Genomic DNA, 23,141 nt, shown 5'->3' on the forward strand with positions numbered 1-23,141 from the left:
GACTCCGTGCCCAGGTTCGATCCCTGGTTGGAGGAACTAAGGTCCTGCAAGCTGTGCAGTGAGAGTAGAAGATGAACAAAAACATAAAACAGCCCCCAAAACAAACAAACAAAAGACCCCCAATGCATCCTTCTGGTCTGTGAGTTTTCTTTGCCTTAAAAAAAAAATGGAGGTAAAAGTAACCTTATTATAACATTAGTTTCAAATCAATGTAAATGATTTGATGTTTGTATCTATTGTGAAATTATCATCATGTTGGTAAGTCTAGTTAACATCCATCACTATTCACAGTAAAAATATTTTTTTGTGATGCAAATATTTTGTGATGCAAATATTAAAGATCTATTCTCATCAACTTTCGAATGTGCTGTAGAGTATTAGTAACTCTAGTCAACAGCTGTGCATTATAGCCCCAAAGTTTATTTAATTTCTAACTGGAAGTCTGTACTCCGGGAGGTCTGCAATTTCTGCTCACGTGGTAGACACCTCTTGTTCTGTCCCCATGACATTAAAAATTTTTTAATGTAAAACAGACATAACATAGGTTCCCCAGGTGGCCCCAGTGGTAAAGAACCTGCTGCCAAGGCGGGAGACATAAGATGCAGGTCTGAACCCTGGGTAGGGAAGATCCCTTGGAGGAGGGCATGGCAACCCACGCCAGTACTCTTGCCTGGAGAATCCCAGGGGCAGAGAAGCCTGGTGGGCTACAGTCCACAGGGTCACAGAGTCGGACACGACTGAAGCGAGACGTAACATACAATTCACCATTTTAACCATTTTAAAACAGACCTTTCAGCGGCTTTTATTACATGTACAACTATTACTACTATTTGGTCCCAAAGCACTTTCATCTGCCCCACAAGGAAACTCTGTACCTATTGGTGGTTACTTCCCAGCCCTCCCTCTGCCCTGCCACTAGCGACCACCGATGTGCTCTGTCTTAACGGATTTGCCCACTTCCATTGCACTTTGATGCACGATGAACTAGGTAAAACAATTTCTGGGAAGCAGTCTAGACTGGCCAGGGCACCTGCCCCTTCTGTGTGGAAAAGTCCTGCTCCTTGATGACATTCTGGAGGTATAAGATGATAAGAAAAAGGGCGTCACCACGTACAAAGTTAAATGCTGAGGAAGAGCCTGCAGGACATGATAGCATTTCTGCTGTCTTCTTTCTCAGCCCTACAGGGAGAAGCAGAAGTCTCCCCAGCCCTGGCTGATGCACAGATTCATCAACAAACATTCGTGGAGGACCTCCTGTGTGCTAGAACAGGAAGGTCTATACCAGCCCCAGATCCGCAGCTTTGAGGAGAGACAGACACACGAACAATGTCCTATCAAATATGACATGGGTGCGTTTGAAGAGATGGTGCTGGCGAGGAGCTCCGTGCACCCGGAGAGCCCACCTCAAGGGCTACATGGTGGAACGCTGGTCATGCCACCCTAGCTCCATGCTGGCCCCACGCACCCTCTTGGCTCTCAGCTCCCAGCTGTGCAATAACAGCCTCTGGCTTGCAGCCCGAGGACGAGTCCTTCTCTCCTACCCACGATGACTCCCTATGCTTTAGCCTGTTAACTCCTTGCACCCTAGGAGACCTATCTTGCTGTGACCTCTCCCAGAAGTTTCCTCACGGGCAGGCTCCAGCCCACATCTGGTTCTCCATCGTGACCCCCTGGACTGGAGGGTAATCATGTGATACTCTTCCCCTCTAAAACAGAGGCCAACCTGAGGGCAGGACGGTATCCCCAGCACCTGGCTCACCTAGGATGGCCAATAAAGGGGTGCTACATAAATGAGGTACTCAGGGTGACCGATGCAGGAGTGCTTCAGAGCTAAGGGTCTGCCTTTTCCTTTCAGTGAGGTCTCAGGCCTGGCTGGGCCCCTGCTTCCAGACCTAAATCCTAGGAGGTGCTGATTTAGAGCTCATTTCCTCCTCCTGAGCCACTGTTACAGTTTCCACCACCAACACAGGATGGGAGCCCTAGGGCAGGCTCATGCCCTGGTAGCAAGCTCACAACTCTCCCGCGTTCCGCGTTCCTTCCTCCGCTTCCTCCTGGTAAACTCCGACCCATCTTTCTCGACAAGGGGAACACCGCCCAGGAGCTGGCATTTTGAAAATGGATGCTGGCAGTTTTAGTTCCCAGTGCTGGGGGATGCTGCTGGCGGGCAGTGGGTAGGTGGGTGCTGGGCTCTTGATATGTACACACAATGTTGTGAATGGGATGAATTCTCCCGAGTCTGCTTGACTTCTGAGTGTCTGCTGAGCATTTATATAAGAGAAAGACCTTGTCTGTGATCACCTGAACTTAGGACTTAACTGCATTTTAATATGACCCAGAGGGTTCTGAGAGGGTATGGGTTAATACATACTGACTTCCCCAGCAGTGCAACAATTGTATATGTTGGGGGAATTATACACACATCCTTTCCCGCTTAATCTTTCAGAAGCTCTGATCCCCACTTCTAAAACGTCAGCCTGTTGCTGCTGTTTTGAGTTGCTGTCCCTCCAACATCCCTGGCATCTGTAGGTGTTACATTCGGTGATTCTGTGGATGGGTCCAAGCGTCTGTCAAGTTAACAACGTCTCCTCATCGCCTATGCTCTGCAATTACATACTGAAACACCTTCTATTATACCACATACATATTACTTTGATGTCTTTGTTATATTACAGTTAGGGCATTCTGTTGTCTTTTAAAATTAACCTCAGTAGGTACACTGTTACCTTCGAGTTTTATTTCAGGAGAGTAATGACGGCATCACAAAATGTACATTATAAAGCAGGGGTCCCCACCCACCCCTCACCAGTCCTTGGTCTGTTAGGACCCAGGAAGCACAGCAAGAGGTGAGCAGCAAAGCTTCATCCACCGCTCCCCAGGGTTCAAATTACTGCCCGAACCACTCCCTATCCAAAAGGCTGGGGACAACTGTTAGAAAGTATTGGTTCTCCTAGGGGTTGGAAACCACAGTTTGGACAGTGATCTGTAGAACATGAGGTTGTCCTTGTTGGGTTTCTTTTTTTAACCTCAAATCTCAGCAGGTACTGAGACAAAACGCAGCACTGGGTGGAAAGCGCTGGAGTATCTTGCCAGCGATTCCCCTGAATTATGACCCAAGTCAGCACAGGAGTTGAAAAGCTCTATTCTGAGGCAGTTACTCATTGGGGTGCTGCTGATCAGGCAAGAAATGGGGGAGGGGCTTCTCCCTGATGCCATTCACTGTGGCAGATGAGGCCATGAAGATAATCTACCACCTCCCATTATAATTTAATCTTCAAACTAGCCCTTCTACCTTCAAGTTGTGGGTGCTGCATGCTAAGTTGCTTCAGTTGTGTTGACTCTTGGCGACCCCATGAACTGTAGCCCCCAGGCTCCTCTGTCCATGGGATTCTCCAGGCAAGAATACTGGAGTGGGTTGCCGTGCCCTCCTCCAGGGGATCTTCCCAACCCAGGGATCGAACCCACGTGTCTTATGTCTCCGGCGCTGGCAGGGGGTGCTTTAACACTAGTGCCACCCACGGCACAGTGAGTGTCTGAATTGGGAGCGGCCTCCTCCTTTAGGAGTATCTCATGAATAACTAAAAAAGTTCACCTAGTCCATGACACATGGCTAACTAACACGGACAGATTCTTTGCGTGAAGCCAGGATGTGCTTCTCCTGAGATGGGGCAAAGGCAGAAAACCTGCTTCTGGCTTTAGTCCCATCACTGAATCTGGGGGCATTACCCATAGCATTGCTCTATTCTGTCTCTTCCGTGTCCTCTGATCCTGACACTCTGAGGCTGGGCCAACACATCTGTCCTGTGTGAAGGACTGAGGGCACCTCTGTTCCCTCACATGAGTCCCGCAGGTCTGGGCCCAAGCCTGAGCAGACTGCGGTAACCCTCGGACACAGGTGTTACCCCGTTGCTTCCAGCAGCTGCTCTGAACCAAAGTGGGCTTGTTCCACGCCACTGAGAGAGGGTGTGTCTCAGCCTTGCTCAGTGCTGCCTGGACTGAGTGCCCTCTGCTCCTTCCAGTTCCACTCAGGGCAGTGGTGGGCTAGCAGTGGCTGGTGGTCTGTCTGCCTGCTCCCAAGTCAGCCCCAGAAATGGAGGAAACAGGGAAGAGGGGCTGGTGACAGTGGGCTGTGTCGGCCTGGTTAGTCCAGGATGAACAAGAATCCTGCAAGGTCAAGTTTAGAGGAAATCCCTCACCCTTGATATCTGAGCAAACTCTTCATGCCCAACCTTGATATCTGAGCACCTGCCCTGCCTTCAGCAATAATCCTGATGAGTATTATAATCTTTAAAACTTCCTATGTTTGCTGCCTCAACATCCCCACAGAGGATGTCAGCGCCAGCCCAGGTACACCAGTGTGTAAGTGGGCTCAGACACACTTCCGACCCTCCCACTGTGACCCCTGACATTCAAATGCCCCAGTGACATGCCCTGCACCTTTCCTTGTGTACCCACCCTGACGCCAGAAAAGCACTTGCCCCAGGGGCTCTCTGCTTCCCCCTGCTTAACTGGGTCTGAGCTCCGTGACCCAACCCTAATCCCTGTCTCTCTGGGACCAATGATATAAACAACTGCATTTCCCCCGAGCCTCCCTTCCATCTCCTCTTGTGGCCTCAGCTGGCTGACCATCTCATGAAAGAATCCAAGGCATGGCTTTCTAGCAAGAAACCCCTTAGCCTCTGGGTTTTGTCTTAGTGATTTTCCATCCATGAACCCCACCCAATTCCTTGGTTATAAATCCACGCTTGTCCTAGTTGAATTTGGGGTTGAGTTGATCTCTTTCCTCGGCTCCGTACCCACTGCAGTACCCTCAAATAGTCCATCCTACTGTCTTCAACAAGGGTCCTGAACTATTCTTTCATGAACACCCCTAGGAGTTGCGACAGATGCATTTCCGTCTGCAGCTGTAACTTCCAGGTTTGTATCTTCCTGCTTACACTGTTCTTTCACTCACAATCCTCGTTAAACCTCAACCTTTGTGGTTAATGTGGTCATTCTCCCTTTCAGATGTGGAAACCAAGGCTCAGAGGGGTCAAGGCCCTTTCTTGACCAAGGTGAAGACAGAACTAGGTTTCCCTTCTATCACTGCTGTCACTGAAAGGGAGGTGATGGGTTTCTAGAAGGGGAATGGGGAGCGGGGAGGAGTAAACAAGGATTTACAAAGTTGAGAACAGAAACTCAAAGCTGGGTTGTGCTTCAGTTATTAGTCCTAGGACTGCGAATATCCAGCAAGGGCCATTTCCAGTTCATTATACTAAGAAAACACGTCCCAGTTAGTGCAGAGTCCTGATTTAAAGTAAGGCTTATAAGTCATTGCTATGAAAAGGGTCAGTAGGATGAGAGTGCACCCCGCCTCCCCACTCTGGATTTGCACAGACAAAGGGTACACTCGGGCACCTCATTTTTCCTAAGCAAATGAGTTGGACTGCTGGCCTGTGTTAACAGGCTCCATGTCCTTGGGGAGCTCCAGGGGAGCGTCTTTTTTTAAAGAAATACAGATTTCAATCAGAAATACAGGTTGAACCTTCTTCTGCAGGCACTGCGTTCATGTCAGAATCCATCACTAGCTCTCATGCTGTTTCCCAAATGTAGCAATCCTCAAGAAATCTTGTTTTGTCCAAGAAAATACTGCTTCATGGGACTGACAGCTCAGGTTTTATAGTGTCCTCGATTCTGGGACGATCATACAAACACATACACATTCTCACCTTTCAAGTGGAGATGAATGGCAGGCAGGTGAGAAAAATATTTCGATGGCCAAAGAAAGGGGTCTAGGGCTTGCAAGCCATCCCACATCCCTGCTCTCTGCCCAGGGCCTTCGCACGTCTCCCTGCCCTCCCTTTCCCTGCAGTCAGGACCTGCTGGCCTGGACTGGGAGGGACCCTCACCCTTTACTTTGCTCTTGGGAAGATGGGCTGGGAAACTGCTTAAAGGCAAGGACAAGCAGAATATACTCAAGTCTTCAGTCCAAGGAAATTTAACCTTGTCCTCAAGGAGGGCCCCTCCCCACTGGTGTTCACTAAGAACCGTGAAGAATCTGAACACAGAATTTGAGACAGCCCTCTGGGACAGAGGTGTGGTACTGGAGAAGACTCTTGAGAGTCCCTTGGACAGCAACCAGTCAGCCCTAAAGGAAATCAATCCTGAATATTCATTGTACGGACCGATACTGAAGCTTCAGTATTTTGGCCACCTGATGTGAAGAGCCAACTCATTAGAAAAGACCCTGATATTGGGGAAGATTAAAGGCAGGAGAAGGGGGTGACAGAGGATGAGATGGTTGGATGGCACCATCGACTCAATGGATATGAGTTTGAGGAAACTCCAGGAGACAGTGAAGGATAGGGAAGCCTGGTGTGCTGCAGTCCATGGGGTCACAAAGAGTCGCAAAGACACTGAGTGACTGAACAAAGTTTCTGACATCTCTCTCCTCCTGGTGGGTGGTGCACTTCCACTTTTCACCATTAGATGTCGCAGCAGGGACGAGTGGCGTGCTCAGATCAGCGTCTGTCCCCAAGAAGGCAGCTTCCAGCAGCTTTAGCGTGTATGCTCTCCCATGCACACTCTGGTTTTGATGCATAGCGGGGGCAGAGAGAGGTACAGTGTGCTCCTGATTAGCTCGAGAAGGTGGAAGAATGCTGATTTCTTTGGAGGCAGAGTGTGGTCTATATTTAACAGAAGCTCCGAGATGCCCCAGTGCCCAGTCTGGTCAGGCCCTCACTGGCTGGGCCAGGGCAGAGTGAGCAGGGACACTGCTCAGAGGAGAGGCGGGTCAGGACTTCTGGGTTCCCTAAGTCTTGACTCATGCCTCAAAATATCCTCGCATGTCCCGATCCCCTCGACCCCACAGGCTGGTGGATGTGGCTGGGACGTGGCAAGGCCTCGGGTGCAGGCTGGGAAGATGGCAGGGGAAGCAGCAGGGACCTTGAGGAACCAGAACCCTAAACCGGAACTCAGGCTTCCAGGTGTTCACAAAGGTGCATTTGTGTAATGGGAGGCCAGAATTTCCCCGTTAGCTTTAACCACATACTTCAAATATTTACACAGGATAGCGAGCTCTCATTTGTATTCCTGCCCCAAGTTCACAAAGTAACTGAGCCTGAACAGTACCAGTCCAAGCAGCCGTCCCATCTCACCCGGCTGCCAAGACCACCTTCTATCTGGTTTCTGGGTATGAGCAGTCAGAGGGAAATCCCAAGGCAGGAGGAAAGGGGTTGACAGAGGACGAGATGGTTGTATGGCATCACCGACTCAATGGATTTGAGTTTGAGCAAACTCTGGGAGATGGTGAAGGACAGGGAAGCCTGGCGTGCTGCAGTCCATGGGGCTGCAAAGAATCGGACACGACTGAGCGACTGAACAACAACTTACTTAACACACTTGGGCCAGTACCCGATTGCCTTTCCAGGCCAGGCCTATCCGTCTGCTCACCTCAGGCACCGTTCTCTGCCCCAACAATCACACTCAAACTCTGCTGCTACCCCCATGGCCCCCTCCTTTTTGATCTATTTCTAACTCTTTACTTTCTCAGGCCCGTTTCACTCACTGCTCCCTCTGTCTTCTGCCAGCTCTTCCTCTGGCTGGTTCCTGTAAGGAACCTAGTGGTCTCTGTTGCGACTGCCATATATGGATCTAGAAACTAGCCATAGACAGGAGTAAACAGAGGGGTATAGCTCTGTTCCAATAAAACTTTATTTATAAAAGCAGGTGAGGGGCCAGTTTTGGCTCTAGGTCCTTGTTTGCCACCCCCTGACCTATCTCACATTTTCTTGTTTGTTTATGGACTGGTCTTGCCTCTTTCCTTCACTTGGTCTCTCATACTTCTTCCCTACGGTAGACACTGTGATTATCTTTTAGATGAGCATTATTTGGTAACTGCATTGCTTTTTGAAGCCCTGGTGAACCCTGGTGTGAAATGAAAACATCTCCTGCCATATTAAGAAACAAGAAATGTGACAGCCATCAGCGATTTCTGGCCTCCAAATGTGAATGAGAGCTCCCGAAAGCGCAGACGCTGCCACCCCCAAGGGTGACTGCTGAGGAGCTGGGGGAATGCAGGAAGCAAGGTGAACGAGGGAACAGGGGTGGCCCCAGACAGCGGAGGTGCATTTGAAAGGAATGAACGCAGTGAGCCCAGAGGCTTACATCTCCCCATACATAGAATGCCAAATTCCTTAACTTGATACCCCATCTTTGATGTTCAAAATGCCTGCTCCCTTGTTACAAAATTGTATATAGCCTGACTTCCCCTCCTGCCTCTTTGGAGCAGTTTTCTTAGAGCTACTGAGATGCTTGTCTCCCTGGCTCAGACTCCTAAACATTCCCACCAAATAAAATAACTCTACTTTTGCATTCTAACTATATTTGTTTAGTCGACACGGGCTTCTAGTTTCCTTTCTTCCAGCACCTTCTACCCCCTGGCAATTCAGCTTTCACTTTCTCATCGGCAAAAGTGACTAAACAGCTAGATTGATGGGAGATCGAGAGCCATCTCCCGTCTGGGAAAGACAGATAAGAGAACTGGAGAGGTGACGTGGCTCTCTGCACGTGGCAGGATGCAATTAGACCCACAGGATGGGAGCAGCAACTCTTAATTATGCAAATGCAGTTTACTTGTGGTGAATTCTAAATTTTGGGCAAGCTCCCAACTTTGTCCTATTTTTTCAAACTATTCCTGGGCATATTTCTTCACCATCTAGTCTCAGACTTAGGAAAAGCAACTACTTTTAATATCAGTTTACCGAAAAGCTGATTAGAAGGACAATCAAACAAAATAAAAATAAGCTGACTTCTCAACCCCCTTAAAACTAGTGTTTTAAAATCAGGAAAGAATAGACCTTGATATGATAGTAAAAATGGATGCCAGTACAAAATCTAAGCGCAACCCCCCACACCGCCTGTTATAACAAGCTCCCCTTTTTCTAGGAGGAGAACTGGTTTGGCTAAGTGACCACAGAGTTCTTGAGCAGGTTTGGAGGGCTGAAGGGGGCTTTGTTTAGCAGTGGGGGTGAACACAGAGGACAGAAGAGGGTTGCAGCTCCTTATAAGAAAGTGATACCTACCATGTGTGGTTGAGATAAGGGGGCCTCTAGAGGCCCCTAAAGCAATGGTGTGCTGGGAAACCAGCTCATTGCAGGGGATGGAGGGGGAGCAGGCTGGGGTTTCGCGTAAAAGGTGAAGCCTGACCAGTGTTTGCTGATTCCTGCGGTGTAAATACCACTACCACAGCTGATTTCAGCCCCGAATGTGACGGCACGGAACACACAGCTGGGGAGAGATGTGTATGGTGGGCCCTCCCAGACATTACCATGGGCTCCTGCATGCCACCACCCCGCCATCTCCTCTTGAACTGCGTCAGAGAGGAAGGCATGCTGTGTTCTTCCTTCCCTCATGAGCCCCAGCTCGGCTGCCCTCTCCCCTACCTGCCCAGATAAGGATGCGCTGGCTGCAGGTCTCACCTCCCACGGTCAGCCCCCTGCGTTAGGGATGCCATCTCCTCTCACTCTCCTCCAGCCCACCCTCTGCTGCCCCATGTGCCTCAACAAGATGACTTTGGTTCTGTTCTCAGAAGAGAAAGCTCCATGGCTTACCCCTAACAGATGTTTAAGAACACATTCCTAGGCTTGACAACTGATGAGAGGTGAAAACACAGGGAGCATTTCTGTCGCTAATCTGGCCCTGAGAAACCAAATGGCAGAGCAAGGCAACTTACGGCCACCCCCCCGCTGCTGTCGCGGACACAGACTTCACCCAGTGACTGCGCTTAGGACGCACGTGGGGTGGGTGAGCAGAGGGTGGCACCACCCCCGGGGGTGTCAGGAAAGGTACAGAGGCAGTTTTTTGGTTTCCACAATGAATGTGGGAGGGGATGCTTGACATTAAATCTTCGGGGGTCCTTGTATCCTGCAAGGACAGGAAGTTCCACTCACCCCCAAATTCTGACAGCTCCCTGGTAAGAAACACTGCAACCTGGAACAGAAAATGATACTGAAAGGAATGGTGATAAAATGCCCCTCAGTGTAAATTACCTTCTTCCGTTCCCCTCACCCACTGTACAGGGCTGTGGGCAGTCTCTTCCTGCAGATGATCCATTGTAGGTTGCCACTGCAAACAAATCGCCTTTCTTGGCTTTCTCTGCAGGTAGAGCCTGCTCCTTAAGGCAACCGCCCACGAGCCCTCTGCGATGCATTCTCCAGGGACACACTGGGACATCATGATCATTTTCAAGAACCAGGTTCCAGCACTGGGTGTCCCGAAATCCCAAGCAGTTATTTATTTTGGGATTTATTATTATTTTTTTTTTTTAAAGATAGTGGATGGTTAGAAATGTTTGGCAGTCAACTCCTCCCTTTCTGGCTAATGGGAAAGCTGAGGTCTAGAGTCATTTGAAGGCATGACTAAAGCAATGATTACGTGGATCTTGAACATGAAGTTGGGGAGACTCCGCTGAAGGGCACAGGGCTCTGCATTACCTCAAGGGAAGTGACCCATGTCTGCCACCAAGCAGGTGACCCCACCGGAGGGAAGGACCATCCTGGGCTGTTGGAGAATTGACTCTGAAGAAGTCCTGAGCCTCTGATTGAGCCCCAAAAGCATGCATTTCTGTTTTGGTCTGGGTCTCCGCTCTGTAATTAGCATGTTGCTTAACCTCGTGGAGACCGGGATTCCTGCGGGAACATCCGCAACTCAGGGATGTAAAATTACAGGGCTGCCACACACACTGAGCATCAATGGTTGCTGTTACTAAAAACGACTCTCAAATGTACCCTGCCACGGCTGCCATTGCTGACACCCCAACATCTGCTCCTGAGGGCTGGGTCACAAGAGGGGGCCCCAATAGGAACCTCCATAGTTCCCCTGGACCTGGAGGGTGGTCTGCAGGATGCGAGCTAGGATGCCGACTGTGGCAAACACATGGTGCTCAGGGTGTGCAGGCACTGCTCTAAGGACGTCGTTTACACCACCCGCCTGACCCTTACCACCATCCTGTGAGTAGCACTGTACTCACCCCGTTTAACAAACAGGGAAACTGAGGCCCAGCCTGTTAAGCAGATTGGTAGTTCACCCAGCATGAAGGTGTGGCAGAGTGGGGATTCCTGAGTCTGTGCTCTCAGCCTTTACCCTATATTTTGCCTCTCAAAGCAAAGACAAGAGGGGAATCTCCCAGTAGATTCTGGGCTCCAAGAGGGATGAGGTACTATATTCACAGGCATCGTAATGACTTTCTTCATCTCCTTACAAAAATCATAGGATAATGGTAAAAGACTAAACGCTACAATATTCCTTCTCCCTCCCCTTTTGAAAAAATCTAGACATCAAAAAGCAAAAGTACAAATTAATGGAAGGAAAAAAAAAAGGAAAAGCCCCAAACTGGGACTGTGCAAGAACCCATGCCACACCGAATTCAAAATTCCAGTCTGGAGACAGCCACCCTTCCTTGAGCTGCATGCGGCTTCACTGACTATTTATATTCTTAATTATAAAAGTGGTTGAAGCACAGCAAGAAATACAGGAATCAGATAACGGGAGAAGGTGCTTTGAGCCCTACCCATCCAATCGACCCAACCTTGGCTATCTTGTAGAGTGCTCTCCTTCCTGTCTTTTTAAATGGCATTTGTCTGTTTTTTCTGACCTGCTGGAATGGACATCTGGGCTTGTATCTAGCATAGCAATGGTTTTAAATAAAAGTATCTTCCTAAGGGGTAGATGGGCACTAAAACAAAGCACAGTCCAAGGAAAAGCCTTGTCCCTTGGCCAGAAGAGGGTGTTTCCTGGGGTGACCATTAGAGCATAGAAGATCATGGCTTACGGCTGATTTTTGCTTTAAGATGAACAGGCTGCACCTTTCCCTGAAGCACTGCTATGTAACGAGCGTTTCTGAGTTGATGAACCGCACTCCAAGGCAAGAAAGTACCAGGCAACAGTACTGTCCAGAGTGCTACACTTGTGAGAGGGGCTGCCTGGGCACCAACTGAGCCCACAAAACACCTGTAAGGACGACGTTGGGCTCAGAGCAGAACGATGGCACCAGTGGAGGCAGGCAGGTTAAAATCCTGCTTCGTGGAATTTGGGAAACCTAGGAATACCTGCTTCAGCATGTTTATATACCTGCTAAGGTGTTGAGCCTAATAAAATGTTTCTTCCTAATAGTGGACCATACTAGAGGTATTAACTGTAAAAATGTGTACTCACTCAAACTGTGGAAAGGCCAGATTTGCATCAGGTTCTTTCCACTATGAATGAGTTTTATAATGGGGAATCAACTTAAAACAGCCCTTATTATGGGACTTCCCTTGTGGTCCACTGGCTAAGACTCCGTGCTCCCAATGCAGGGAGCCTGGGTTTGATACCTGGTCAGGGAACTGGATCCCGCATGCTGCAACTAAAACCTGGTGCAGCCAAATAGATAAATATTAAAAAACAAACAAACAAGCAAAAGATACTGTTTCCATTAACAAAAAAAAAACACAGCCTTTAAAGTGTGATAATCTGTCTATAAACATAGAATTCTATACTCAAATGTGGGGTCCCTACAATAAAATCCAGCAAAAGTCAGAGGTTGCAAACTGGTGGCCTCTGAGTCAATCTGGCTTGAAGTTTATTTCATTTGGCTGAATATCACTTCAAATAAAGTGAATTTTAAGATGAGGAGATTTTATGTGAAAGTTCATTGTTGATTTGCTGACAGACTCATAGGTTCCTGCACCCCTCCCCCCTCTTGTTTTGCCTGTAAACAAAAAGTTTTCCCTTGCTTTGCTAGTCCAAATTCTCCCTCACAGTGAGGTAGTCTGTGGTGGTACAGAGTGGGAGAACATGAAGTCCAGAGTTAATTTAAGTTTTTCCTGTAAGAACTTGTGAATAAGGCGGGATCTCTTTCCAGAAATCCTAGATTCAAGGGGAGACTGAATCCCAGCAGCGGCCTAGGGGATCTCAGTGTTTATCAGTTCACAGACTCCAAAGCACAAAGGTGTGAAAGCCCATTATCTTCCCCAGGCCAACTCCAAGCACTGAAATCATTCCAACCTCTTCCTGTGTCCCCTTGCCCTTCGCCTGCAACCAGGACCAGGGGACCACTATATCAATTCAAACTTTTAGTAGCTGTGAAAGTTAAGACATTGTTATCCCTCCCCCAGGCACTTTTCAATTTATATGGCAGGATCTTTGTAGGATACCCTGCGCTTATTTGAAATAATACTTTTTCATGAACACTTAAATTAACTGATTTAAAAAATTTCTATAACATTTGTCCTTTTTTAAAATAATTATTACATGATTATTTTAGGAAGTTTGGAAAAAACAGTTATATTTAAAGAAGAGACTGTCAATTAAGAAAGCAAAACCCAAAGACACCACTGCTAACATTTTCTTTCTATGTATTTTAAAAAACATAGCTGGAATTATAATGTGCACATAATTCATCTTCTGCTTTGCAGCCTAGGAACATCCTAAACATTAAACTCCTGTTACTAAAACCTCTTCAAGAACATTTAAAGGCCAAAATCCATTCCATTATATAGCTGTATGACAGTTTATCAGACATTATTGTTGGTCATCCAACATTTCCAATTTTTATTGCCAATTTTTATAAATAACACTGCAACGAACATCTTCATGCATACAACTTTTTTTAAAAATGCATTTCTTTCATTTCTTTAGGATAGAGTCACAGACAGAGAATCCCTAACTTAAAGGGTGTGACTGTTTTGAAGTCTCTCAGTACACACTGCTGTGATGTGGGTTGAAAAGGCATACCTGCATGTATTTATTTTTGTCATGTCTTCTTAAACCTTATAGCCATGATGTTTGATAAGCTGGAGCACATGTGATATTTTGGAGCTCAAGACATTTAAGAAAGAAAGAAGCAGGGTCAGCTTTTTCATTTCCCCTCTACTTCACAGGGGGCAGGTATTATAGACAGGGTGACAGGAGGAAAATCAGGCACAGTGGCTGCAAAAAGAGGCCAGTGATTTCCAAGTCCTAACACAGAATAAGAAACCAGAGAGGTAGCCGACACGTTTATGCAAATCGATAAGCAAACCACAGCTCAGGACAGGTGCCTTTTGGTACCACCTGTGTGTCCAACAGATTGTTCATTCTCAGTGTTTATAAGGGACAAGACAGAATTTTTCACATAAAAAGCACAAAGCATTTCAGAGCACAATTTCTCACCTTTCGGAGTCTCGTGAGGAGGCCTGCTACGTGTTCATGCTGTTCGGATTTCGCAAGATCTTCTGCTGTCTTTCCATCCTGTTGGAGAGAAATGATTAGTTTTTTCCTTCACTGCAGAGAACTGTGTGTTCCACACACCAACATCCCCTTCTGAGACAGAAACAGTGTAACAGGCATCAGAAGCAAATAAGGTGGCAAAAGACCCTGTCTTGAATTATTTCCTTTTCTGTGGAATCCCAATTTCACTGATTGTCCAGGAAAGGAAGATAAGGAAGGCAGAAAAAAAAAAAACATGCATTGGCGCTTTGAGGTCCAAAGGCAAGATGTCTCAGGCCCACAGGCTTTAATCAAACCGGGCACCTCATTAGCAGGCAGATTACTCTGCATCCTGAACCTCCCTCCAATTAGGCCAACGATAAAGACTGTCATTAGCTGCCAAATTCTAGTTAGTGGAAGCTAACGTCTTAGAATCCTTCCAGGGACAAACCTCAGCACTCATATCAAGCTAGTTACGGGTAATTACTGTGCATTTCAAAGAAAAGGCTGAGTTTTACAGACAATTTGGATCTGAAGATCTTCAGTGAAACATAAAAGGTGGAAATAAGGGTCCACGGCACTTCAGTGTTTGCTTTTTAATTAGAGAATTTTCACAGAGCTGCAGTTGCATACTGAGCAAATTTGTTTCCAGGCTGTGAACATGCACGATGATGGCTAACGTTTTTCGAGCGCCTCCTCACAGTCTCAGCGCGCTGAGCGTAGTAACCTCAGAGGTGTTCCCGGGCGGTGGGAACGCTAGTGGTTCACCCACCACAGAGGAGGGATGGGAGACTGAGGGGCTGCTCTGCTGCACCTTAGGAATCATCACAAATTTAAAAGTAGAAAAGAGGAGAAGCAATTTCCAAAGAAATAAAAGCAATATTTCTTAAATGAGAAGCCTAAGCAGCCTTTGGCCCACCTGTCAGTGTTTACTAGGGACAGTTCAAGTACCATTCCTGAGGAAGCTGGGGGATGCCCGGATCTGATCGACAGCACACCTGCCAATCTCGCAGCCCAGGTCACAATCCCAACCATCACATCACCTCAGCCTTGGCACTGCTGACATTCTGGCCGGGACAATTCCCTGCCATGGGAGGCGGTCCCGTACACTGTGAGATGTCAAGCAGTACCCTGGCCTCCACCCCTAGACACCAGCAGATTTCCCTTGCACCAGCTGTGCCAACCCAGTGTCTCTGTGCCGTGCTTAGTCGCTCAGTCATATCTCACTCTTTGCGACCCCATGGACTGTAACCCACCAGGCTCCTCTGTCCATGGAGATTCTCCAGGCAAAAATAATGGGAGTGGGTTGCCATGCTTTCCTCCAGTGGATCTTCCCAACCAGGGATCGAACCCAGGTCTCTCACATTGCAGGTAGATTCTTTACCATCTGAATTACAAGGGAAGCCCCTTACCATCTGAGCCACAAGGGAAGTCCAGTGTCTCTGGACATTGCCAAATGTTTCCCGAGCAGTGAAACTGCCCAAGTTGAGAAGTATGGTCGTAGGCTGTGGTTGGAGCTCTGGTGGGTGCTCCTGGGAGGCGTGCCCTACACTCATGTTGCCCACCTCTCTCTGCCCACTCCCCGCTGTCAAGCCCTGCAGTGGCCCCAGTGGGCAGACAGAAGCTTCTAGTTTGCTTTGGGGTGAATGAGGTAAGTTGTCGGACACCGCATCCAAACAAGGGGGTCATACCAAGCTGTCTAGGTCCTTACTGACATGATAAGCACAGGCCTTACTTCTCAAATCTCATGGCACCCTGGAATCACTGGTGTCTTTAAGAACTTCTGCTGCCAGGTTCCCACCCATATACTCAGCTTCCACCTTTCTGAGGTGTGACCTGGACATCAGGGTTCTAAGCCCTCCCAGGTGATTCTATTTTGCAGCCAATAGAATGGCTTCCAACTAAGGCAATGGTTCCAATAGGTTTTGGAATCATTGCCTTAGTTGGAAGAAATCTGAGCCTCACCTTAAAATCTGTCTTCTGTTGTGACTGATCATAGATTTCTCTCAAAGGCCTTAGACCTGCACAGCCACAGACACAGGATGTTTGTTCACTGGCGAAGTTATTCTCCACTGTCAAGTTTCGCAAATGACAGGAAAACTGCCACCAATACTTCCTTATGTTTGCCTGGTACTTTACAGTTTGCAAAGAGTATTGCTCTAAAGGACACTGTTCAGCTTCCAAAAGAATTCTGCCAGTGTTTGGAAAGAGGCTGAACTCTAGAGTGAGAAGGACCCGGGTTTAATTCAGATTCCGTCCCTCCCAGACTGTGTGGTCAGTCACTTGGCCTCCTAGAACCTGGGTTTCTTCATCTGTGAGATGAGAAACGACACTCTACTGTATAGGTTCTTGAGTCGATTAGGGAAAAACAAATCAAGCACCATGAGCAGAAAAAGCAAGCAGCAGTAATTAACGAAGAAAGAGCTGAGAGTGTCCCCAACGTCCCCCTCCCCAGCTTTCTGTCCAAGAAGGAAAGGTGTAGGAGCTAGATCTCCTCATCCCAGTCCCATGCTAAGCAAGGTGCCAGCTCTGAAGCTGGCCCACAAGTGAGCCCAGCACTCTCTGCCTTCCTTGTCATACACAGTGGTCTAGGAGCCTGGCATCACTGAGAGGGTGACATTTGAGTCAAAACCTGAAGGAGGTGAGAGAGCAAGCCATTTGGATACCCAAGGAAGTTTTGCAAAAGGAAAACAAAAACAAATACCAACAAAACAGCAAGTGCAAAGGCCCTGAGGCGGCAGAAATAGCAAGGCTTGGTCCCAGTGCTCAGGAGCCAAACAGGGCTGCAGATACTGGATGCGGGTCTGAGTTCCCAGGTACAGCTGCAGCCATGGGGCTTCTGAGGGGAGCAGAGGGCAGGGAGAGGGAGGGCAGCTGGCCAGGTGGGGTGGAGCAGCAGCAAGAAGACCTAGAGCTGGAGGAGGGCAGCAGAGGTGGGAGGGGAAGGAGGGCACGTAGGATTTTCTTATCTAAGGCAGGGGTGGGTGTCAAGGAAGTACCATGTCCTGAAGAGGTAACTAGATGTGACTGCTGGCTCATAGGTGAGAAAGACATCAAAGAAAGGCAAGGAAGGAAATGCTTAGAGAACTACAAAGTCAGAGTGGGGCTCACACTTGGGGTGGGGGGTTGGGGTGCACTGTGGCTGGGACAGGCCACTGGGAGCTTTTGGGGTGGCCTCTGAAGTTCTATTTTTTGATCTCAATAGGGCTACAAAGGCCTTTGTCAAATTCACCAAGTTCTTTTGTTCCTGTCCTTTCTTAAAAAGAAAATCTGTTTTATTTTACAACAAAGAAGTTTTGAGGGCTTCCCAGGTGGCTCGGTGGTAAAGAATCTGCTCACCAAGCAGGAGACATGCGTTCGAACCCTGTGTCAGGAAGATCGCCCGGAGGAGGAAATGGCAACCCACTCCAGGATTCTTGCTGGGAAATCCCAAGGACAAAGGAGCCTGGTGGGCTCTACAGTCCATGTGGTCGCAAAGAGTCAGACATGACTTAGTGACTAAATAACACGACCAAAAAAGCGAGGTGACTCCCTCTGCTGAGTCACAGGGATTCGGCAACAGACTGTGGCGGGTAGAGGAGAAGTGGGAAGCAAGGAAAAAGAACCAGATAATCTGAAGATTTCCCGGCCATCCGGGCTGAGGACAGGCTGGGAGAGGAAAGGGAGCAGCTAGGGGGCGCTGTAGGGTCGAGGGCTGTGGTGCTGACTGGGAAGAACGGTGCTTTCAGGCAGAGGAGAAAAGCCCACTGACAAAATGGGCTGGAGGGTGTTGTCTGTAACGTGGTGGCCAAATTCCATGGACAGAGGAGCCTGGTGGGCTACTGTCCATTGGGTCACAGTCAGATACGACTGAGTGACTTAGCACTTTCATTTTCACTTTCCATTCCCCATGCAGCTCCTGGGGCGGGCTGGAAATGTGGAGCTAAGACGTGCTGTGGATGAAGCCTTAAACCAGAGAACTTAAATCAGACAGATTTTGAAGACTTAAATCAGAGAACCGGACATATCTCAGTAATTTAAAAATAATGATTACAAGTCAAAATGATAATATTTGGCATATTATGTATGAAATATATTACTTTATATATTACTTTTAGTATTTGACTGATACTGACTTCCTGTCTTTCTCCCATCAGATGTGGCTACTAGGAAGTTTGGAATGACACAGGCAGCCACTGTCCTTCTATGGAGCCAGCCTAGGCCTGCATCAGGGCATCTCCATGATAACGCCCTTCCTGTGTGGAGCCAGCGTGGTTTCTACTGTGCCTGCTGGGGAGGCCATGCACATCCAGCCCTGTCATCCCCCTGCTCCAGCCCACAGCCCTTCTTCTGGGCTCAGACTGTCCTCCTCTTTCTCTGAGGAGTGCTCCTGACCTCTGGAAACCCCTGGGGACCCTGGCTCCCAACTGGCTCAGGTCCCACTCTGTAGCTGCATATTCACTGTGACCCTTGCTGTGACCCTTGGTTCTGACTCTCCCACTAGACTGGAAGTTTCTCAAGGGAGGGCCAGCTCGCCCATCGCGGCCCCACTGTGTTCCCTGTCTGTCTGGTGTGCAGTGTGTGCTCAGTATCTGCTGAATGAATAAACAATGGAGCCCCCAGGAAGTGGACTAGCAGGACCAAGAAGAGCATCTGCAGTGAGCTGGGGTGGGCAGGGAGGGGAGGTACACCTGAGAGCCTCCAGAGGGCGAGCCCAAGGCTGGGGGGCAGCTGCTGTGGGGAAGGCATGGGGAGACAACTGTGGCCTCACAGAGGTCAGGGCTTTCCTGGAAGCTAAGCTGGCAAAGAGTCCATTTGCAATGCAGGAGACCTGGTTTTGATTCCTTCCTGGGTCAGGAAGATTCCCTGGAGAAGGGAACAGCAACCCACTTCAATATTCTTGCCTGGAGAATTCCATGGACAGAGGAGTGTAGCAAGCTACAGTCCATGGGGTTGCAAAGAGTCAGACACTTTAACTTCTGAGCAACTTTAACTTCACTTTCACAGAGGTCATGGAGAAGCCTGAGGACCCATCAGAGGCCCAAGACCCTGACCCACACTGCCAGGCTGGCAGGAGCAGCTGCTGGCATCTTCACAGCCATTGTCAACAGTTTACTTTTTATGAGGCAATATCTGTAAAAAAAAAAAATTTCTTCTCGTAAAAATGTATATAAGTGCTTTATTGTGGAGTAACTAGACTGAGTGCCTAGACATGGTTGGGGAAAGTTTGATAATGGCACATCAGGTTCATAGGTGGCTGTGGGTGGGCTTGTGATGGGCGAGCAGGTGCCCTAAGAAAGTCCAGTCCCAGGTAAAGCATTGGTCATCACTGGGCCTGCAGAGGAGCCCAGCTCAGGGCTCAACACTGCAGAAAACAGACCCCCTGCTTGTGGGGAGGGAATGACATTCTTGTCACATTTGTGCCACCAGGGAGGCAATGCCCTAGGCCAGGGGTTAGCAACCATTTTCTGTAAAGGGCCTAAGAGCAGATATTTGGGGCTCTGAGGGCCTTGGGGTCTCTGCTGCAACTGCTCAAGTCTCCCCTTGAAGAGTGAAAATGGCTGCAGACAATATGTAAACAGCAGGCATGGCAATGTCCCAATAAAACTTTATTAACAGAAGTGGGCAGCAGGCTGAGTTTGGTTTGTGGTCCACAGTTTGCCATCCCCTGTATGATTCTCCAGCTTCAGATCCCTGATTTTCCCAAGGTTAGCTCCCATATTTTAAAACTCCAGTGGGTCTCCTCTAAAGAAACAGTTTGTGTTAGCAAAGCTCTTGTGAGTTTTAGGAATCTCTCACATGAGCCAGTGGAGACTCAACCCACTGCCAGGCCAGAAACAGCTCAAAAGATAATGTTTCACTGCAGCTGTAAAACAGCAACCTTATCTCATCCGCAGACATAACAATGGGTCTGGTTCCTCTCTAGTATCCTCAAAATGAGGATCAAAGGGTTTCTTCTGCAGGGAGGTACCACGTCTGGAATGGGGAGTGTCAGGAGTGAAACTAAAGAGGGGAAACTAAAGAAACCTTATTTTAAAATATGCTGTGGCTTCCCTGGTGATGCTAGTGATAAAAAAAAAAAAGGCAAAAAAAAAAAAAAACCCCATCTGCCAATGCAGGAGACATAAGAGATGTTAGATCCCTGGGGTTGGGAAGATCCCCTGGAGAAGGGCACAGAAACCCACTCCAGTATTCTGGAGAATCCCGTGGACAGAGGAGCCTGGCGGGCTACAGTCCATAGGGTCACAAAAGAGTCGGACACTACTGCACGCATGCAGGCCTAAGAGCAAAGCCAGACCTTTCAAAGACGAGAGGACAGCTCTTGTCACCTGCTCCCCCCACACTGAGGGGCCTTCCTCTTCCCTCTCTGAAAGCCCATGGCCCCTCCAGTCCCCCACAGTGGAGGGGGCACACTTAGAAAAGATAAACACACAAGCTAATACAAAACATGAAGGCCTGTTGTATAACACAGGAAACGAAAAGGCCAGTGGGAAACAGCAGGTGTTCCCGGCAGTGTGGGTCTGGGGAAAGAAGAGGATGAGGCATTAACAAGATCTTACCCTGGGTTTGTGTGGGCAGATGTTTACATAACTGCCTGCGGAGGAGCTGGAGCTTAATAGCAGCCTGTCTGCTTTGCAGTGCAGTTGCCAAGCAATACCTTCCCTCTCGTGCCCTCGAGGCTTGAGACACTGGCAGTCATTTTCTTCTGCCAGAGGGCTACTCACCGAGGTCAGCGCCTCCACATTGGCGCCCATCAGACACAGGTAGCGGACCACGTCCAGAATCCCGTTGTTGGCGGCAAGGTGCAGAGGCGTCCGTCCATACTGCAGGAGACAAAAAGACCCGGGAGAGACCTCACCCTTGCTGCCGAGGATGACATGTGTGGAGGGACCAGGAAGAGATAGGAGGCGAGGTCTCCTTTCTCCAGAAACTTGCCATCTCCTTGGGGAGGCAAGCCAAACAAAATGTTTTCAAGTATTTCTCAGCTAACAGAGTGACTTTAAAATAAAACTTCAAAGGCTGAAAGAGTGGGAGGCTTATCATAAAATAACTAAATTAAGTCTCCTGCTGTGCTGGAAGAAAGGAGGCATGAGTCAGGGCTGAAGGCCCCAAAGTTCCAGAAAAATTTGCACTGTGGCTCAGATTTAGAGACAGCAAGGGAAGAAGGCATGGAAGGACAGAAAGTGAAGATGCTCTAATGCGGTGAAACGCCACGGCCATACCCAGCATTTTTGATTGCCTACGGCTCCCAAACCATGGGCCAAGGTATCTGGGGGCACTGCAGTGTATTCAAGGGGGTGTTGAGGAATACTTTAAATTTTTGATGGAACCAGCAGGTTCCGACACCAGGGAAACTACTAGCTTCAGGCAGTTCAGTGTCTCAAATTAGCTGGGACTGCCTTCCTTTTAGTGACATTGCGTATGCACTGCACAGGGTTGGCGGTGACTGTGATACAAAGCAGGTATCTTGTGAAGATCCACATAGAACAGGATATAGGGGTGGTGGTGTCCACTCTGAGTCCAAGGTTTAAAGAGTCAGTTGTGTACTAATGAAAGGTGTGTGCTTGTTGGACACCTTTAAAGAGTCCAAGGTTTAAATAGGGATTCTCTAGGCAAGAACACTGGAGTGAGTTGCCATTTCCTTCTCTAATGCATGAAAGTGAAAAGTGAAAGTGAAGTCTCTCAGTCACGTCTGACTCTCAGCGACCCTATGGACTGCAGCCCACCAGGCTCCTCCGTCCAAGGGATTTTCTAGGCAAAAGTACCGGAGTGGGGTGCCATTGCCTTCTCTGCTCTTTTTCTAGATGCTCGTAAATGGTAAGCCAGTCTCAGCAGGAAATATTAATGTAATACTTTTCTGTGACTATTTCTGAAGGTTCCCAATGAGCACACACCTACCATTAGTATACAACTGTGGTCAATTGAGAATTTAAAAAAAAATAGCTTTCTTTCAATTTATGTGAATCATTTGTTCCATCAGCTCCTGAAATATTAGGTTGTTTGGGTTGAATAACTTAATAAACAGAACTTAAGCAGCCTGGAGTGCTGCAGTCTACGGGGTCGCAAAGAGTCGGACACAACTGAGTGACTGAACAGCAACAAAGGTATTTAAACGATTTTTTTTTCTTTGTCGGCTGTGCCACACAGCTTGCGGCATCTCAGCTCTTGACCAGGATTGAACCTGGCCATGGCAGTGAAAGCCCAGAATTCTAACCATTAGGTTACCAAGGAACTCCTGGAACTTAAGGTTTTTCATTTGCTCGGGGGAAACCAGAAAAAAATAAATTACTTTACACAATGGAAATTATGAACTGAGCAAGTTTGGCTATCTCTGTTTATGTGCAAATAAATGTAGGTTTTTGTTAAGAAGTTAACACATGCTCATTTAGAATGTCCAAACAACATAGAAGGATACACAGTAGAAAAATGAAGTCTTTTCTTTCCGTTCCCCCAAGTTCCCCCACTCAGAGCTAGCCCCACGCAAACCTTCCAGGCTTTTCTCTATGAATTCATTAAGTGGAGAGAAATAATTTGAAAAGTGAAGACATAATCATATTCCACCTTCCATTCTGTCAACTTGCTTTATTCATCTGACAACAGACTGAATACTTTTCCACGTCTATAAGGAAATCTATTACATTCTTTCAGATACCTGAATAATATTCAATATTTAGATATATCATAACTTATTTAGTTAGCCTGCTGAGGATGGACACTTAGGGTGGTTCCATTTCTTGCTACTATAAGTAATGCTGCAGTGTGTGTGCATATTTATGTTTTGTTTACTGTTCACTCCTAGAGTCATTTAGAAAACAGATATGAAGCTTTCAAATACCCCAGAGCTAAAGTGAAAAGTAAGGAGTTGGTTTGGAAGCTTTGGAGGAAGTGTTTGGATTTCTGTGTGAGGAAGATAGTCCCAGGTAACAAGATGCATAGTTTTATAGAAGGGAAAAAGGTCA

The 23,141-nt window shown here is 47.9% G+C and overlaps 1 protein-coding gene across 8 annotated transcripts in view; it reads right to left on the reverse strand.

Annotated features, from left to right (window-relative positions):
- DAPK1 (death associated protein kinase 1) overlaps window positions 1–23,141 on the reverse strand; it is a 206,902-nt gene that overhangs the window by 19,624 nt on the left and 164,137 nt on the right. For all 8 annotated transcript variants that reach the window (XM_069573905.1, XM_069573902.1, XM_069573906.1 and 5 more), the window contains exons 18-19: window positions 20,907–21,005; window positions 14,167–14,244 (exon numbers count right to left, since the gene is read on the reverse strand). In XM_069573905.1, coding sequence (XP_069430006.1) covers window positions 14,167–14,244; window positions 20,907–21,005 — 177 coding nt within the window. The remainder of the gene's footprint in view (window positions 1–14,166; window positions 14,245–20,906; window positions 21,006–23,141) is intronic.

This window comes from Ovis canadensis, chromosome 2 (assembly GCF_042477335.2).
Source record: "Ovis canadensis isolate MfBH-ARS-UI-01 breed Bighorn chromosome 2, ARS-UI_OviCan_v2, whole genome shotgun sequence".
NCBI classification, from domain to species: domain Eukaryota; kingdom Metazoa; phylum Chordata; class Mammalia; order Artiodactyla; family Bovidae; genus Ovis; species Ovis canadensis.